A 12500-nucleotide genomic window follows, 5' to 3' on the forward strand; every position below is an offset into this window, starting at 1 on the left:
TTCTTCGTCTTCGTCGGCCTCTGATAAGTTGAGTATAGTGTATGTTATGTATAAATGTAGGCTCTTGGTAAATTTTGAGTGATTAATAGGATTAATCTTTGATACAAGAGCCGTAGCCTACCAGAGGCGTCTTGGACGCTGTCGCTCGCTAGGTATAAGTTAGTTAGTCAGAGCGACATTCCTGGTTGTTTTGCTTTAATAAATTTTAGCTATTTAGCATTACATAGGATTTCCTTTCGTGCTTAGTATTATTTGGCGAAGTATTCGCCATTCTGGCCTACGCTAGGCCATGTAGCCTAGTCGTTTGGTCCTAGTACTTCATGCATGATTATGGTTTTTCCGAGTGTAATTAAAATTTTATTGAAGCTTTAGGCTATATTTTATACATTTTAGACTGTGTGGAATATTTCCAAGATAGTATACGAGGGAGTTTCGGTGAATTAGGTAATTGATTCTCTTGGTGCCTAGGCTAGTTGCTTATGGAGCCTTAGTATACTTTATCATACTCCCCGGTTGCTTTCTTTTCTTCGGAGAAGGTATGCAATCCCTTTCCCTCTGTTTAAGCCTTGGGCTTATCCCTAAGTGGTTTTTTTCCGAAATTTATTTTCGATAAAACTATACTAGGGTGTTACTGTACCTTCCTGTTCCTGTAGTTATGGTTCAAGAGGGACAGAACAACAGAGTTTTTAGTCTGAGTCTGTGTTGTCTGGCTTGGGGCTGAGTCCCCCTCGCTGACCTAACACATACAAAGGGAGCTTAGCTCCCTTAGGTCACTACCGAAGGTTTCTGTAGTTATGATTCCTTCTTTTGTGATATACCAGACTAGTCCTGTTGCTGTTCTCGGGGGAGGATAAGTTCTTCCCTTGGGAGTAGCAACGCCTTCCTTGCTTTGGTGCTCTGGAAGCTGGCAAGTATTGCTGGCCTTTCCCCTTAGATCTCCCTTAGGCTAAGATAAGTTTCTTGGCTGCGGGTGATCTGTCACTAAAGCAAGGTTGGCAGGACCCTCTTGTCCCTTCCCCCTCTATCTCCGTAATGGCCTAGCCATTACTGTACTGTACGTCGTTCTACATCTAGACCTAGTATAGGTTAGGATGTGGAATTGACTCAGCCCCTTGCCGGCCGGCAGAGCTGGCCGGCAGGGGTCTTACTGTACTGTACGTCGTTCTACTTCTGGACCTAGTATAGGTTAGGATGTGGAATTGATTCAGCCCATTGCCGGCCGGCAGAGCTGCTGGCCGGCAAGGGTCTTATGTTTTCGAGTGCTGCCCGGACCTCTCTTGGTCCCTCATCCATGCCTGCCGGCAGAGCCGGACGGCATTGGTCAAGGAAGCCAGAATTAGTTTCTCCCCTTCCTTATATGCACTCTTTCGGTTGCCGGGCTTGGAGGTTGTGTACACTCTTATCCCGGCATCCATTCTATTTTTCTTCTAGTGCTGTACCTGACCCGGCTGCCGGCCTATGAGGCCGGCAGCCGGGCAGGTGTAGTCCTCTGGTTCTTTTGCTGCCGGCTGGCATCGGTCTTGTACCTTTGCCGGCCGGCTTATGTCAGCCCTTGTCTGCCGGTCACCAAGAGTGTGGCCGGCAGCTGGGTACTACCTTGTGTAGTTGCTGGCCGGCAGCCATTGCCGGCCAACACTGGCTGTTACCGGCCGGCAGTTGCTGCCGACCGGCACAGGCATTTGAACCAGAGTGCTGCCGCCCTATAGCTGTTAAGTAGTATACTTTAAAGCTAGTTGTGGTGTGTGCCGGCCTGCCTTTGCCGGCCGGCACACATCCCCCTATACTGTACTAGTATTCTTCTGTATAGCATATACAGTAAGAGGAAAACTATAGTAAGGGTTTTGGTACAGCACTGTGTCTTCTAACACTATTGTGTTTTCTTGCACACCCCTTTGCTGTTGCCCTCAGATAGGAAGCTGAGTTCTTCCCTGTCTATTATCTAGGATCTTAAAATCATTGCTTAGGTGTGAGCTCCACCTGTTTCCTCTGGAAACCTTGCATTGGTTACTCTAGAAGAGATAAACCATTTTTGATTTTATTATCTGGAAGGCTGCAACAATGAGTTGTGAGGGAAACACAAGTGTGTGTCTTTCCTTTCTGAATTGTTATGCTATACTATGCATATCCAGTGATACATAGTTCACTTGATACTCATGGAAATTTCTTCTCTTTACAGAAGGACACTCCGAAGTGGGGAAGTGCTTTCTGCAATGTCAGCAGCAAGAACCTCTGCGGACATGAGTTTTGTAGGAGACACGCAGCATACGCTGTCTCCAAGGATGATCTCCGGTATTGGGACCCTCAGGTATGTACTGTGTGCACTAACCTGATTAATGAGACATTTAAATAGCTAGGAAGAAGCTTCGTACCTGGGTAAGGGGCTTCCAAAAGAACACTTCTGGCCCTTATCTTCCAAGTGAGAAGATGAGGGCGTATCCTTTCCCTAAGGCATCAGCTGATGCAGTGATTCCCCAGCCTCAAGAGGAGATCCCCTAAGTTCAGATCCAGGTGGATGCTGAAGTCGCGTTCGCGATGCAAGACATCCAGCTAGATGACAGGATGTCTGATGTGGACGGTTGTCAGGAGGAAGACCTCCTGGCAGAAGCCCAGGATGAAGTTCAAGACCCTCTACATCGGCCGGTCTCCCAGTAGAGCTGGGACAGGCCCTCTCTTCTATTGTTGAAATGATCCAACAAATGCAGAAGGAGAATCAGGAGAAGGCGGCTGCAATGGAACTGCGAATGCAGTGCCTTGCAGAATCACATGGGCCCCAGAAAAAGCTGAATGTGAAAGACCTTCCCTTGTGCTCAGATGCTAACCCATGGAGGTATGCTGAGCACATGCCGATGACGACTGGAAAGATCGTCATCTCGGATAAGCTGGGCTCAGTTCCCCTGGAGGGTGGAATTCTGGCCCAGCAAGGCATCATATCCAGACTGTTATGTCCGGCTGAGGAAGGAACCAGCTTCAAAGGAGGAGACAGAGCCGAAGGAGGTCATAGTGATGGACCATGCTAAGGCTCAAGCTCTACTTTCATCCTCGATGAAAGAGAGGGGCTTCTCTAACTCAAAGGTAGCTGCATTGAATAGGAAGCTCCCTTCCTTTGTGTCCTCGCCTACTAGAGCCTTCCCCTTTTTACAGAAAGGGTTTCTGGCTGTACTAAAAGCAATCGAGGCCGGCAAGTCTTGCCCCTCCCTAGAGGAGTGTAAACCCTTGTCGCTGGCCCTGCCTATGGACCACAAAGACTGGAAGGACGTCCATCTTACGTTCTCAATGGGAAAGTTGGAGGCTGATATTGCCGGACGTCAGTTCGGCAAGGACCTCCCTAAGCTGTCTGACTTTCTTTTGCGAAGTGAGTTCGATACAAAAGAAAGACTGACTGCCTCAATGTCTCTTCAGACTACTCTCGAGACGATGGCAAGTGACCCCAAGGTCCATGAAATGTTCATGGTAGTGGCCAAGCCTCATCTGGCCACAGTGACGAAGGACCTTTATGGCTTCGTCAAGGCAAGGAGAGCTTGTAGGGAGTTCGTGTTTACCTCGGCTATGGTGAGGCACGAGCTAAAGAAACTAATCTCCTCCAACATTTGGGGAAAAGACCTTTTTCCCTACCGACTTGGTCAAAGAAGCTGTGGATAAAGCCGCCTTGGAGAATAGAAACCTTCTCCAGAAGTGGGGCCTGGCTATCAAAAGAAAGTCTTCCCTGGATGAGGGTCCTCAACCAAAGAGGAAGACTATGAGAACTAGGCTACCGTCTCGGCCAGCCAAGCCTCTTAGACAGCAACAGCAACTGCAATTGCCATTGCCCCCAGTGCCCCAGATCGTGGCACAAACCCCGACCACCTTTCAGTGGGTACCCCAGGCCGTGTCGACACAGTCCACGGCATTCACCCCAGCGTTCGAAGGGCAGTCTACTTCCTTTCGAGCAAAGCCTAGAGGAGCAGCCAGAGGCTCGTCTAGACGCCCCTCAAGGGGAAGGGGATTCAGGGGTGGTCATGGTCAGGAAGGCAAGACCTCAGGACGGCAGTCCAAGTGAGGTGATACCGGTAGGAGGGAGACTTCTGAAATTTCGGGATCGGTGGACCTTCGATCCCTGGGCCCACAGCCTACTCAAGAATGGACTGGGCTGGAGCTGGTACAGCACTCCACCCCCGTGCCTTCGGTTTTTCCAACACTCCACCCCCGTTATGGAGGAGTACGTTCAAGAACTGTTGGAGAAAAAGGGTGAAGCCCATCAATTTCTAAGGGAGGCTGTTTTGTGTTCCCAAGAAAGACTCGGAAAAGCTCAGAGTCATTCTGGACTTGTCGCCACTTAACAAGTTCATAGTGAATTGCAAATTCAAAATGCTAACACTGCAACACATAAGGACCTTACTGCCCAAGAGGGCATATTCCGTCTCTAAAGACTTGTCAGACGCCTACTGGCACATTCCAATTAGCCATCGACTCTCCCCCTACCTAGGGTTCAGGCTACAACGAAGACTATACGCCTTCGGAGCCATGCCATTCGGGCTAAACATAGCCCCAAGGATTTTTACGAAGCTTGCGAGCGTAGCTCTCAAACAATTTCGCCTAAAGGGAATTCAGGTAGTAGCCTACCTGGACGACTGGTTGGTGTGGGCAGCATCCGAGACAGAATGCTTGCAAGCTTCCAGTCAAGTGATCCAGTTCCTAGAGTACCTAGGCTTCAAGATCAACAGAAAAAGTCTCGACTTTCTCCATCTCAAAAGTTCCAGTGGCTGAGAATCCACTGGGACCTTTTGTCACACCGTTTCTCCACCCCGGCGAAGAAAAGGAAGGAGATAGCGGGTTCTGTCAAGAGACTTCAAGATTCCGAAAGGATATCAAAACACGAGCAGGAGAGAGTACTGCGCTCTCTCCAGTTTGCTTCGGTGACAGACCCAGTGCTAAGAGCACAGCTAAAGGATGCAATCGGAGTTTGGAGAAGTTATGCATCAAACGCGTGAAGAGATCTGAGAAGACCAGCCGCTTCGGGTAAGTACTCTTCTCAGGCCTTGGTCCCAAGCCAGACATCTAAAGAAGTCAGGTTCTTCTTCAGCCACCTCCCCCGTCGGTGACGATTCACTCAGACGCCTCGAAGGAGGGATGGGGAGGTCACTCTCATCGGAAAAAAGTCCAGGGGACTTGGTCCAGGCTATTCAAGACCTTTCACATAAAACTTTCTAGAAGCTAGGGCAGTGCTCCTTACCTTAAAGAAAGTCTCCCCGCGTCATTCGATCCACATAAGGTGGTGATAGACAGCGAGGTAGTTGTGAGATACTTGAATCGACAAGGATCGAGGTCACCACCTCTCAACCAGGTGATGTTGGCCGTCTTCCGATTGGCGGAAAAGAAGAAGTGGTACCTGTCGGCAGTTCACCTTCAAGGAGTCCGCAATGTGACAGCGGACGCTCTATCCAGGTTCACACCGATAGAGTCGGAATGGTCCTTAGACGCAGGATCATTCTCCTTCATTCTGAATCAGTCCCAGAACTGCAGATAGACCTCTTTGCGACAAAAGACAACAAGAAGTTGCCCCTGTACGTGCCCCGTACGAGGACCCCTTAGCGGAAGCAGTGGACGCGATGTCCCTCGACTGGAACAGATGGTCCAAGATTTATCTGTTCCCTCCTCACAACCTTCTGTCGAGGGTCCTCAACAAACTGAGATCCTTCAAAGGGTAGCGGCAATAGTGGCCCACAAGTGGCCGAACAGCGTGTGGTTCCTCCTGGCATTGGAACTGTAGCTGAAGTTTGTACCACTACCAGATCCAGTTCTGACCCAGCGAGTCCAGAAGTCAACTGTCTGCGCTTCATTACAGAAAACCCGGACCCTGCAGCTCATGATTTTCTCTCCCTAGCGGTGAGAAAGCGTTTCGGGATTTCGAAAGCCAGTATAGACTTCCTTGAGGAATATAAGTGTAAATCTACTAGAAGGCAATATGAGTCATCTTGGAGAAAATGGGTGGCCTTTTGTCAAGGCGAAGATTCCGCAGGAGATCTTGACAGACTTCTGCTTATCTTTTTTCCCCACCTCCATGGTCAAGGGTTGGCAGCGAACACGATTTCAGCGTGTAAGTCTGCTTTGACAAGACCCATTCTATATGCCTTCCAGGTCGACCTAGGTAACGAGATCTTTAATAAAGTCCCGAAAGCCTGTGCTAGGCTCAGACCTTCAGCACCTCCAAAGCCCATTTCATGGTCTTTAGACAAGTTCTTCATTTCGCTTCTCTGTTGAGCAATGAAGAGTGTGCGTTAAAGGATTTGACACAAAAAGTTATTTTCCTACTTTGCACTCGCGTCCGGGGCCAGGGTTAGTGAGATTGTAGCCTCTCGAGAGAGGCAGGTCGTGTTCAGTTCCTGGATGGGGAAGAACTGAACCTGTTTCCGGATCCTAGGTTTCTCGCCAAGAATGAGTTACCCACCAACAGGTGGGGTCCCTGGAGAATCTGCCCTCTGAAAGAAGATGCATCTCTATGTCCAGTAGAATGCCTAAAGGTCTATCTTCATAGAACTTCAGACTTCAAGGGTGGTCAACTATTCAGGGGAGAAACATCAGGCTCAAATTTATCTCTGAATCAACTTAGAGCGAAAATCACATATTTTATTCGCAGAGCGGATCCTGACAATACACCCGCAGGTCACGATCCGAGGAAAGTTGCCTCATTCTTAAATTTCTTTAATTGTATGGATTTTGAACATCTCCGTTCATACACTGGCTGGAAGTCTTCCAGAGTGTTCTTTCGCCACTATGCGAAGCAAGTAGAGGAACTAAAAGAGATCTGTGGTAGCAGTGGGTCGCGGTGTTAACCCTACTGTTTAACTCTGCGAGGAACAGTGGTCTTAATTGGGACGATTAATTCCAGGGTGAGTGTGTAGTTACATACTGTACTACAAACTAAGTGAGGGCACTGTGTTGCCCATGTAGACTGTTCCATTTCCGAAGGTGAACCTAGCATAAGTGCAGACATGTGTGCCGAGCGTTTCTAACGCTAATGTCATTGATTTGTAATACAGGCTTTTATGACTTTGATACCTCGGTATCTTAAAAGTGGCATCTAATGTTTTTTCTTTCAGACAAACAAGCTCTGTTTACTATCATACTTATGCTTAAAGTTTTGGGTTATCCTCTTCTTATATATATATATATATATATATATAATTGTGGTTAACCTGTCTATTTATTGCCTGTCAATAATCTGGTTCTTGAGAACCTTGCGTCTCCTTCACCTGTGTCAATTTATTGGTATAATTGAGCATTCATTCTATGTACCTTATCTGGGATAATTCTAATAGAATTGTTCCTTTATGCAAGCTATGTTGCATTGGTTTTCCTCCTATGCGGATATAAAACCTTTGTCCAATACAAGTATTGTGCGGAAAACTGGTCGATATTTCATATTGACGCAGTGGTCCTTTACAAACTATGCTTTACTTAATATAGGGCGAGACCACTATATTAGCTTGCCTGGTATTCATACATAGATATAAGTACTCTTCGAGACTTTTCCAGAGTCTAGTAGGACTCTTCCCTGTAGGGGGCAGGAAGCTCTAACATAGTTTATAGTTAGTTGAAAAGATGTATAACGGTAACATCTTAGGTCTCTAGGTCTAGTCGACCGGGGAAAAAAATTACCTCCGGGGAGTACGGCACGTTCTGAGAATCCACAGATACAGTAATGCTCTGGTACACTTCCATCAGGACGACATGGCTTGAGCCCAAAAAACGGATTTTGAGCGAAGCGAAAAATCTATTTTTGGGTGAGATGGCCATGTCGTCCTGATGGACCCGCCCTTGCCTTTCTAAGAAAGGGCTGTAGGACCCCTCCCTACATACAGTATCTGTAGCACCTCGTGTACGCTACAAGGAATACAGATGGCGCCAGGATTGGCGCCAGGCACGCATACGAATCGGGGGATAGGGAAGCCTTGGGAGCGGCTCCCCTTTTTCTTTCCCGAATTCGTATCTCGCCAATCACCTCCTACGAGACGAAATCTCTGTCCAGGATGTAGATTGCCATGTGACGTGTCTAGAATACGTCCTCTGATATGTCGCGATATCCCTTTCACGAGGGATACTCGCTCCAGGAGTTAGAATTCTGGTACCTTAAGGTAAATTCTCTGGGAATATCGCCGTAGTTGTAATATACCCTAGGAAGCTACCCTATAGGAACTTCCATCAGGACGACATGGCCATCTCACCCAAAAATAGATTTTTCGCTTCGCTCAAAATCCGTTATATATATATATAAAACTATATATATACATATATATATATATATATATATATATATATATATATGTATATAGATATATGCATATATATATATATATATTTATATATATATATATATATACATATATATATATATGTATATATATAGATATATGTATATATACATACATGTATATATATATATGTATTTATATATATATACATACATATATATGTATATATATATATATACATATATATATATATATATATATATATATATATATATATATATATATATATTATATATTACCATTGTTATGAAAATATTTTACCCTTAATATTAATAATCGCCTTAGGAAAAGTAAAATACTTTATTACTTTTATTTTATATTTTTTGTCAACAATGATTCAGCGGTATAACAGTATATTAACAGTTTTAACAATCTTCAACTTTTTGACAGTTGAATTTAATCATACTCTCATCAATGAAAAAATAACATTGGAAATGAAGTTGTAAATATCGATAAACTTAACATTTGAAATAATATATATATGTAAGTTTCAATATTCCATTACATTTCCTAGCATCAGAAAGAAAAAATGATACAGTTAAGTAAACATGTTTATATTTTTCTCTTTAATTTAATGCTAATATGGCAACTTCTTTACAAAACAAATATTTAACATTTTCAGAGTAAAGAATCTAGTAATTAGGAACCAAAAACAAGTTATCACAAAACAACTTTAAAATCAACAAATGGAAAATGAAAAACATGAAATCCCGATATTTTTGTCAATAAAAACAAATGAACAAATAAACATTTCTTCGTGCAAGATATATTTATCTGATAATTTGCTAATAAACATCTATTGATAATCGATAAAATGTCCTCATATACCCTTAGTAAATAAAAGAATTTTTGGGTGTAATGTTTCCGACAAAATCTAAAAAATTAGAATTTCACAGTCTCCCTTCAGAAGGTTTAATCCAACATGCTGGTTAAAACGTTAAATAAAACAAATAAACAATAATATATCTGGGAAAATGAATGTCAAGATGTAAATTAATGTACCTGGTAAAAAAAAAAAAAAAAAAAAAAAAAAAGAAAAAAAAAAAAAAAAAAAAAAAAAAAAAAAAAAAAAAACTGGGAAACATGTATATTTTTATTTCAGAATATCAAAAAATCTAAAGAAAACCAGCATAATGTTAAATGTATTTGATCTTTGTCAGGATGCCAGAAAACTTTGAATCGATGAATCTATTGCCTCTCGCAGATATGAGCAGGTGATATGCCCGTGGCTCCATCATCACTCCTGAGGTACCTCCTCCCGTGGACCTTGTCTGCTGGCACCAGACGCCCGTGTTGCGTGGTAGCTGACACGGAGGGTTGGTCTGGGAGCCAGCTGGTAAAAGAATTTATTTTAATATGTTAGCTTGATATTCTGGTGATGATAGTTTTTGGTTGACAAAAGTAGTTTAATTACATTTTAAAAAATCTTATTTAATTTGTTATGTTGATGTTTATAAAGTTTATGATTGATAATAGTAATAATAATAATAATAATAATAATAATAATAATAATAATAATAATATACCCTCACATGGACTACTTACATATTTGAGAGGAGGTTGACTTGTCTGCTATTAACCCACTGCCATTTTCCATTGGTCCTATGAGCGCCAACCCAGTACACCCACCCTTGTTCAGATTCCTCTGAAAATAGAAAAAGAATAGATAGTAGACGATAGAAAAGAAACCAAGATTGATAAATAGATATGATTTGTTCTGTTACTTTAGAATTGGGTACAAAGGCTTTAAACGGGTTGCTGTGGCCTGATTGGTAACGTCTCTGCCTGGTGTTTGCCAGTCGGGGGTTCGAATCCCGCTAACACTCGTTAGTGCCATTAGTGTCTGCAACCTTACCATCCTTGTGAGCTACGGTTGGGGGGTTTGGGGGAGCCTATAGGTCTATTTGCCGAGTCATCAGCAGCCACTGCCTGGCCCTCCCTGGTCCTAGCTTGCGTGGAGAGGAGGTTTGGGGGCTGATCATATAATATATGGTCAGTCTCTGGGGCATTGTCCTCATTGCTAGGGCAATGTCACTGTCCCTTACCTCTGCCATTCATGAGCGACCTTTAAACCTTTAAATGCGAGTTCTTGATGACTGGCAGGTGGCAACCCTTGTGTTGACAATTTCATTTAGCAACGCAAGTGAGGTATGTAATTGGCGAAGTAATAGAAAGCATTCTGAATAAAAATAGCATACATTCCAATAAAATCATGAGAACAAAGCCCTCGGAAGGATATTAGGAGTTAAATGCCAGGGCAGGATTGGAAATGAAACTTTAAGTGAGACTACTCGATTGCCATGTGTGGGTGAGATCATGGTGAGGGGTAGATGGAGATAGTTTGAGCATGCTCCTCGCACCCCCCAAGAGAGATTAGTTTACCAAACGTTCAAATGTGCTCCACAAGACACTAGAAGAGTTGGAAGACCCAGGCCTACATGGCTGAGGACTATGAAGCGCGAAGTAGGAGATGATGAATGGAGAAGTATTGAAATCATAGCTCAAAATAGAGATGACTGGCAAAATCTAACCGAGGCCCTTTGCGTTAATAGGCGTAGGAGTAGATGATGAATTCTACTAAACTATCCTTAATTGGTATTCCTAATGCTTGAGCTCTTGAATTGGTTGATTTATTTCTCATTGGCCAATTTGACCAATTGAGGAAAATCCTGCCTTAAAGTTACAAGTAGATATTGAGACATAAATGACAAAGAACACGAGTCCTTGAATTGACTGTTTTCATCTATCCTTGGCTAATTTGGCCAATTAGGGAAACTCGTGCAGTTAAAGTAACCTGTATTTGTAATCCTGGAGAATTTCTTATTCAGAGAGTGCTTTGATAGTAACGATTTAAGAGTGAGCGAGCAAAACGCGATGTGAAATGTTAAATGCTCCCGAATGAACAGATATAAAGACTGTGGAGGTCCCATTGAGAGTAGGGTTCCCCTGCTGTACAGGACCAGATAAGCAGACCTTAAAGTGAAGTGAAGTAAAGTCAAGAACGCCTCAACTACTTCAATGTAACGATCTTCAAGTGCTGTGATCACTGGTCCTTGCGATACTCTCGGTAGGAAATTGATACACCTTAGGACGTGTTGAGTGTAATATGGCATTGTGCGACAACACCAACAAATACTTCCGTTTCTAGTCCACTGCAGGACAAAGGCCTCAGACATGTCTTTTTCATATCTGGGGTTTGGCCAGCTTTTATCATCGCGCTGACCAGTGCGGACTGGTGATGGTAGGAATTCTTTAGGATTCTTATAACAACAAGAACTACAACAACAACAACATCAACAAAAAATGCAGCTGTTTCTAGCCCACTGCTGGTCAAAGGCCTCACACATGTCTATCTATATTCATGTCTGGGGGTTGGACATTTTTCCTCATCACGCTGGCAAGTGCGAATTAGTAATGATGGGAGACTTTAGTCTGATCCCTCATAGCAAACCAACCTAGTATGGGTGTCCCTGACTAGTACAGATTATCTGATCATGGCAATACTGTACACAGACCCTTCCCCTTTTCAGGGTTATATAAAGACTTGAAACATTCGCAAATCAGGTGGGTCTTCTGACAATTTTTTTTTCACTATTCTCAAAGTTAGAATTAGCAAAAGAGGAATAACAATATCAAACTTTAGTGATAAGAGTCATTTATGGAGGAATAAGTAGTGAAAAGCTATAACTGCTCATGAAATATATCTCCATTGCTAACTGAGAAGAATTGACAGCGAATACGGCTGACTGAACAATTCGGAGGACAAATTTTACATCCAGGATGAGTCAGGGACAGCTGCAAGTTACGTTATATTCTAAAGTGAAAGAGACATCTAGTACATATATCAAATGAAAAAATTACCGTAATTATACTGTAAGACTTTTAAAAATACATTACAAAGAGAAAGGAGAACATCTATTAAATGTAAAATCATTCCACATATATTGTTAAACCTTTGAAAAAAAAAAAAAAAACTAAATGAAATATCAACCCACATATACAATAATACTTTTGAAAAAAATAATACAAAATGAAGGGAGAGAATTTTCTAAATGAAAAATCAGTCCAAAAATACTGTAACAATTCTGAAAAGATATTAGAAAGAGAAAGCAGAAAATTTACTAAATGAAAAATCATCCTAAAAATACGGTAATACCTTTTCAAAAATATTACAAAAAGAAAGGAGAAAATTTGCTAAATGAAAAATCAGCC

At 42.9% G+C, this 12500-nt stretch overlaps 2 protein-coding genes across 2 annotated transcripts in view; one reads left to right on the forward strand and one right to left on the reverse strand.

Annotated features, from left to right (window-relative positions):
- LOC137643696 (C-type lectin domain family 6 member A-like) overlaps positions 1 to 12500 on the forward strand; it is a 120226-nt gene that overhangs the window by 92188 nt on the left and 15538 nt on the right. The window lies entirely within an intron of this gene.
- The window catches only part of LOC137643695 (uncharacterized), a 4635-nt gene continuing 1477 nt past the window's right edge, over positions 9343 to 12500 (reverse strand). The window contains exons 3-4 of the mRNA XM_068376396.1: positions 9834 to 9933; positions 9343 to 9621 (exon numbers count right to left, since the gene is read on the reverse strand). Of these exons, the coding sequence (XP_068232497.1) occupies positions 9477 to 9621; positions 9834 to 9933 (245 nt within the window). The 3' untranslated portion in view covers positions 9343 to 9476. The remainder of the gene's footprint in view (positions 9622 to 9833; positions 9934 to 12500) is intronic.

Source organism: Palaemon carinicauda, chromosome 7 (genome assembly GCF_036898095.1).
Source record: "Palaemon carinicauda isolate YSFRI2023 chromosome 7, ASM3689809v2, whole genome shotgun sequence".
Taxonomy (NCBI): domain Eukaryota; kingdom Metazoa; phylum Arthropoda; class Malacostraca; order Decapoda; family Palaemonidae; genus Palaemon; species Palaemon carinicauda.